This window comes from Octodon degus, unplaced genomic scaffold (assembly GCF_000260255.1).
Source record: "Octodon degus isolate 3935 unplaced genomic scaffold, OctDeg1.0 scaffold00289, whole genome shotgun sequence".
Taxonomy (NCBI): Eukaryota; Metazoa; Chordata; class Mammalia; order Rodentia; family Octodontidae; genus Octodon; species Octodon degus.
Genome location: NW_004524865.1, coordinates 592,744 through 600,447, shown reverse-complemented (window position 1 = coordinate 600,447; position 7,704 = coordinate 592,744). Strand labels below are relative to the sequence as shown.

At 31.9% G+C, this 7,704-nt stretch overlaps 1 protein-coding gene across 4 annotated transcripts in view; it reads right to left on the bottom strand.

Moving 5' to 3' along the window:
- Positions 1-7,704, bottom strand: part of Rttn (rotatin) — a 198,838-nt gene that overhangs the window by 129,965 nt on the left and 61,169 nt on the right. For all 4 annotated transcript variants that reach the window (XM_004647159.3, XM_023707430.1, XM_023707431.1 and 1 more), the window contains 2 exons: positions 6,420-6,516; positions 4,705-4,770 (listed from right to left, as the gene is read on the bottom strand). In XM_004647159.3, coding sequence (XP_004647216.1) covers positions 4,705-4,770; positions 6,420-6,516 — 163 coding nt within the window. The remainder of the gene's footprint in view (positions 1-4,704; positions 4,771-6,419; positions 6,517-7,704) is intronic.

The window sequence follows — 7,704 nt, the reverse complement described above, 5'->3', positions numbered from 1 at the left end:
TTCTAATGGTGTTTGTAAATAGGATCACAAGTCCACTTCTTGTACAGCAATTAACCACTAAGAAGAATATATTCAGTGTATTATTTGTTGAAACTGTACTTCCGATTGGATTTGAAACTGTCTCATTGCTATCTGTTTATCAATAAAACTTTGAAAATAAAAAGAAAAATAAAGATAATGGAGACCTTTATAAACATGAAAATCCACAGTACTCCAAAAAGGGAGTGGGACATGGGAGAATGCTATCTATTACACACAGAAAAAGCAACAGAATGAGATCACCTTCTGCAGGACCTGAAAAATAATACAGAAATGATCAATGTATGCAAAATTACTAGAGAAAATTTATTAGGTTATAGATATTGACAGATCTCAAAGTATCTCTGTCAAGTTATAAGACAGCCACAGTTCTCAAAGTATCATCTATCAGAGAAAAGTTTTTATGCCAATAAAAACTATCATCACTGCCATACGCGATCACTCGGCATTATTATAAGAACCTCATCATGAAAGTTCTCATCATGGAACAATCTGTACCAAGCTGGCACATGAACATCAAAAGAGAACATAATTAAGAAAGACAAAGAGGGAGAGAATCTTCTAAGATAAAAAAAAATACATAAATCTAGAAACTTCCTTTCCAGCTATGAAAGAAAAACTAATTTCCTAATGAGAATAACTAGAAAAGCTAAGCCATACATTTTACAAAGCTTTATCCCATGCAGCATCTTCAGATTCTGAAGAAAACACAAGCCTATCAGGACACACATAAAACAGTATTTCAGAACTTTTAGTAGCCAAATGGGGGTAGGAATAAATAAATAACATTTAATACTTGTCAAGAGAAAAGGACAGTAACTATTCCAACCCACAAGTTTAAATTCCTAGAGAATTATGCTCAAGAGCAAACCAGACTCTCTTTTACAAAGATTGAACCCAAATCCCACATCAATTCAGTCCAACCCTTGCTCATAATCTAACTGCTGCAGGAGAAAATTCAATCATCTGTGAAAGGACAGACTATCTCCATAGTCTCTTCAATTTTTCATTTGCTATGTGCAGTATTCCACTAAAAATTACTAGGCTTGCCAGAGCAGAATAAATTGAAAGATGATGTGGCAGATTGCCCAAAGGTCCATGTATTAAAAGGGTGACAGGCAGAGTGGTGAGATACTTAGGAGGTGGGACCTACTGGGAGGCTTTGATGTCACTGGGGGTGTCTCATAAGGGAGACAGTAGGATCCCAGGCTCCTATTTGCCCTGCGTCAAGACAGAAGTGGTTTTGCTTCATCACAGTCCTGGCATAATATGATATACTTACCAGAGGCCCAAAACACATAGGGCCATTAGCCTTGGACTGGAATTGCCCAAATTTATGAACCAATAAACCCTTTTCTTATAAAGATACTTCATTATAGTAACACAAAATTGATTGATATAAAATAATCAGAGGAAAAAAGCTGCAGAAAAACCCAATTTATCAGAGAAGAACTGAATATTGAGGTTATTAGAAAAGAACTATTAAAGTGATTGTAATTAATGTTTTCAAGAAACGCACTGCAAGACAAGAGAATTTTATCAGACAACAGAAATACATACATATAATCTAATGAGGATTTTAAAAATGAAAAATATAATTAAAATTCAAACTCAATAGATAAATGTAATGCTATATTGGTCAGAGCAGAAAACCATCAGAAGACATGTTATTGGAAAATAATCAGACTGAAGCAGAAGGAGGAAAATTATGCAAAGAGTATCACATATAGTGCATACAGTGGTTCACGAACTTAATTCATTGTACAGTTCTGGAAAAGAGGGCTACATTCAAATTCATACAGGAAAGATGGCCAGTAATGTCCACTAGTGAATGCAGAATTCACAAACAAAAGCAAAATTTGTGAACCAAACTGTTCACAAAAGCATTTGTGAAATGAAGTACCACTGTAGTTCTTTACATTGGGGAACCACCGGGATAAGGTAGTTCTCATCTTCATGTAACCAATCTTTATGAAGATCCTTCACATATATTTTCTCTGTGCCAAGCTAAATGTTCACTGCCCATACTGCTGTAGTGAAACTCTCTGAACCTCTTGGTGGTTCTGACTGTAGCTGATTCATAAATCATTCTTTACTGAAATTTTTCTTTTAACATAGCAAAATTATCTCAAGTACTTGTAATGAGAATCCAAGAAAAAAAAAAAACTGGGCAAAAGCAGTTTTAAAGTAAAAATTTTTGAACAGCATAAAGAACACCTACCTCAATTCAATAAGTCATATGAGTATTAAGCAGAATATAAAACAATTACAGCTAGACTCATCACAACAAAGACACAAGATTTTAAAGCAGCCAGGAAAAAAACCAAAAGCTACATATATCTGAATAGTGCTTTAATAATCAACATGTGACACAGTGATGGCAAAATTTTTAGAGCTTTCAATGACAACAAACAGCTGGCTGTGGCATAGGGTCCCCACTACTGAAAAATAGTGTGCAGGAACACGGAGGAAGGGACATCTAAGATACCTATATTTTCTTCAAAGAAGCAACAATACAACTGACAACTTACTTTTCAACAAAGAATGGACTCCAACTACAAATCAAAATTCTATGACTAGTACAAATATTCTTTAAAATTGGAACAAAATAATTTTTAGATTACACATACCCTGGGAGAAATCAGGTAAAATAATTGCTAATACAACTACAATAAATTAAACCATAAAAGAATTTTACAAAAAACATTAAAAAATAAATCTCAGCTGGAAATAAAGAAACCAAGAAGAGATGATGATTAATAGAAAGGCCTAACATATATAAATCTAACTAAAAAATATTCTAAAGTCCTTGAACTATTTTCAATGAAATAAAAATAATTTCTAGTTAAGGAAATAAATAATTTAATGTAGAGATTTTAATAATATAGTACATAGGCTATATATTCTTTTATATGGATTACGTTATATATATTATAAAAAGTCCCATAAATACTTATACTGTATTTTTATATAAGATAGACAGAAGTAACATACAAAATATAGATTCATAGTTATAATCTAGCAACTGACAAAAATGGAATAACTTTAAAAATTAATCTGAAAAAGCAAAAAAAAACCTCATACCGGACATGTAGAATACAGCAAGATAACAAATGTGTATCCAAAAATATTAGCAATTATAGTAAATATTAGAGGCTGGAGAGATAGCTCAGTTGAATAAGTGCTTGCCTGGCAAGCGCAAGGGCCTGAGTTCAATCCCCAGCTCCACAAAAATAAAATAAAATAAAACAAAATAAAAAATAAAATAAATTTTAAAAAAGTAAATACTAAATACATTAAAATACTACATTTAAAGGTAAATATTATAGAATTGAACAAAAAATTACAGTTTTTTTTAAATGTAAGGACACAAAATTTAAAATCACAAGTATGGAAAAATATATCTCTTATAAATCATTAGCCAAATAAAAGCTATTAAAGCTATCCAAGTAATCCATAAAGTAGATTCTGATGAAGAAAAACATTGTGGGACAGCTAATATTCTTACAATGTTCATTAGAATGTAAATTGATATATTTTGTTATACTATCTGGTAGCATCTAGTACACAAAATACAAAAATCCTGTATCACAGTAATTAGACATGTTTAAGAATGTTCTTAGCAGTCATTTGTTCAGAATATTCCAGAGAAGAAACAAAAGAAGTGTCCATCTAACAATACATGTAAGGTGAGACGCTGCACCAAAAAAAAAAAAAAAAAAACTTGCAAAAAAAACACCCAATACATGTAAGTAAAACATTTACATACTGTTATAAAGAATGATACTTAACAGTGAAAAAGAGCCAACCTCTGCTTCATGGAATAGTTTTAAAAAATCCCTCCAAGTTGAGCAAAAGAAGTTGAATAAAAAAATTCACTCTACCATACAAATCAAAAAACAGCACAAACAATGTATAGTAATAAAAATCGAAACAGGACTACATTTTGGGTAAAAATCAATGAAAAAGACAGAAAATGGCTTGTAGTAGTATAGCTTTCAAGTTAGTTTCATGGTACCTGAACTTCATGCTTCATGAATTTTATACATCAAGTATACAATACATAAAAAAAAATCTCAATGGAAAAGCAAAGGCCATGCATGAGATGCAGTATTTTGGTTTTTCTTTGTTCAGTTAGTTAGTAGGTTGGTTGGTTTATTGAGACCTACTATGTAGCTTTGAATTCACTATGCAGCTCTGTATGGCCTCCTGCCTCCCCATCACAAATGCTGGGATCTGACCTCCACCACTATGCCCAGCAGGATCTAGTATTTTGAAAGAGTAAATCAAGTCTGAAATTTTTAAATGGTTGAGGGAGGATAGTAAGTATAAACTTAAAAACATATTGGAGGAGAGAGAGAGAAAGCACACAAACTCATGTTAAGAATTGTTGAAAGATCTTAAGGTGTGCACTGCATATAGTTCTTTCAATTTTTGTGAGCTATTTTCTGAATATTCGAACTACATCAAAACAAAAAGTTATTGGGTAGGGATGTAAAGTTACTAAAACCTCAAAATCATTAACTATGAAGGAAATAGAAAAACACTATAAATTATATGATTTAAATGCTAAATAAAAATTGAAGCCAATTCTAGATTATAGTTTCCTTGAAGTAACAAAATTTTAACCTTCAAAATATTAGATAAATATATATATTTTTTTACCTTCTAAGAACTGAAACAGGCAAACTGAAGACTGATGGCAAAGGTTTACTGGAAGGATTAACAGACCTATTTCATAAAAGGAAAAACACAACTTAGTAGAACAAAGTGTTATATAGTACGATCTGCTTTACTTCTTTGATTGAAAGTAAAATCAAAACTACAATTGGATCTGTCACCTAATTTCACGCTTGCAACTACCTGGATTTGCTTATGAAGAATAACTTATGCTTTCTTTTTAAAATTCCATAAAACACAAAATTCATACAATGTAATGGATGTGTCAGCAGCTGGCCTTTGTGTTGTTCTTCCAATATCAATTATTAATCAGGTCTTATTATCCTTAACATCTCCTCTTCTTTTTTAAATAATAAAATACTAAAGAAAAAGCACACCAAATTGAAGGTATGTACTAAAAATACATTTGAAACAAAATCACTGCTTTAGATATGATATCTTGTCTAAACAATATTAGTACAAACCTTTCTTCTCATTGAACTAAGAGAAAATAGCTGTATATCTATCCCATCTTGTATATACAAATATCTTTTTTTTTTTTTTACCATAAAACAGTTCTTTATTTAAAATATCCCTCTTTTTTGTTTTGTTTTGTCAGAGATGGGTGTTCCTCTGTAGTTAGAGAAGTTGTATTTGGAGAAGTCTTTAAAGGACCTTTACATTCTTGAAGCCAGTCTAAAGATTGTAGGTACTTGAATTCAGCAAAATAACCCAATATAGTCCAATAATAGTAGTGCAAATCAGCAGAACTGGCAATTGTCCTCTGAATAACTACTATCAAGACAACAACATGCAATGTATTAATTATTGTAACTGTTATACTAACCTGTTTTGAAACTGTTTCACTGCTATTTTATCTTTTTTCTCATTAAAATGAATAAAAGATAAAAAATAGATAATATACTGACAATTGCTAACCAGCTATTCTTGTTTTGAAAATCTGTAACATATGTATTGTTTTATGTTAGCATGTTTCTATTTTTGTTTCTGATTTTTGTACTTACTTTTGTTTTTTACTTTTCAAAATAAAATTAATTTAAAAGATTTTTTTAAAAAACAACAAAATCACTACTTTAATTTTTTAACTTTATTCTCAATAATACTCAAAAATAATTAATGGCAACTTTATGAACCAATATTCTCTTTAATACTGCTTACTCAAACCAAAAATTAAAGTGTTGTTTCCCCTAAACCTACCCAGAAAATAATTAGTCTTGAAAACTATATATCAAACATGCCAACCTCATAGCACACATCTATAATCCCAGCACTTGGGATATTGAAGCAGGAAGGGCTCCAAGTTTGAGGCCAGCCTTGGCTGCAAAGTGAGTTCAAGGCCAGCCTTAACTGCAGAGTGCAACTGCAGAGTATATCTTTCAAAAAGATATACCTCTCAAAAAAAAAAAAAAAAAAGCCAGCCCCAATCAATCAATCCTTGCCTTAGCTGCCATCACTGTTCTTTTGCTTGGTGACTGCTCTGACAGTAAAGCAAGGATGTGTTGACTGAGGCTGGTATTTTTGATCTCTAGTTTTCAAGGTTGATTATTGCCTGATGAAGGTCTTTTCAGGAGGAAAAAGTTATGTATATCTAGTACAGAAAGCTTCATAAATCAAAGTTCCCCAGGCACTACTATAAGATTGCCCTGGAAATTTCAGGTTCATAATTAAGAACAAATTACTTAGCAGTTCTTATATCTTACCACATATCCATTCTTGATACTTCATCAAACAGCAGAAGACAAAACAGTGCTCCAACTTCAGTCACTATAGTAGAATCTTCATGAAATATTAAGGAAACTGAATAGAAAGGAGGATAACTTTATGGATGTGTTTACTGCTAAAAAGAATGAACTTCAACATTATGTTTTATTAATATATGTTTGTAATATATGATATATAATGGAAAGACTCATAAGAGTTTTTATCTATGTTACAAAAACAAATCCAAGAAGTCAATAAAAAGAAAATAAATACAGCAGGAAAACAAGGAATTCATACAAAAAAAAAATTGAATTGTAATTTTAAAAAGATAATAAATTTCTTCAAAAATAGAAAAATCCCTCAGGATCCCCGGGTCTCCCATGCTGGCTCCACCCATGAGGCACACTGAGACAGCAATTGAGACTGGGCGTGGTGGTGCATGACTGTAATCCCAGCTTTCGGTAGGCTGTAAACAGGCAGATCACTATAAGTCCACACTAGTAGTGAGACTCTGAAAACCCTATAGACCCTTCCCTAAAATACAAAAAAAAATAAAAAATAAAAAATAAAAATAAAACAATGTCATATTAATTTTCTTTAAATTAAACATGCACTAGTAGCAAAACTGTAAAGAAAGTGAACCTTTTTAGATTCATAATGGGAATGATTTAGAGAGAAACTCAACCATATTTTATACAATCTATTTGATTCATCAATTCCAATTACCATCTAGGCAAAAAGATGATCATATAAATCATACTATAAAAGTGAAAAACCTGAAACAAAATTCAGTAATATTACAAACTAAAACTTTGAAATATTCTATAGTAGCATAGCAGTGTTGCACGTTTTTAAGAAACTAGATTCATATATATGGAAAGATATTCAACATCATGTTTTCCTGAAGAAAAGATTACAGTAGGGGCTGGTGAGATGGCTCAGTGGTCTTAAAGCACCTACTTAGAACAAGCTTAGCAAAGCACAGGGACCGCAGTTCAATCCCCCAGCACCACATGCCAACCAGCCCCGCCCCTGGTGGGCTGAGCTGGCCACACACACACACAAATAAATTTTAAAAAAAAAGAAAAGAAAAGATTACAGTACCGTTATGTAGTCTAAGAAACATAGTATGTATAGATAAGATCAATGTAGACAAAATAATTAAAATATTTTAGAGATAGAAGTAAATGAGGAGATAGCTCAGTAGAATAAGCACTTGCCTGGCAAGTTAAAGGGCCTGAGTTCAATCCCCAGGTCTGAGAAAGAGAGAGAGAGAGAGAGAGA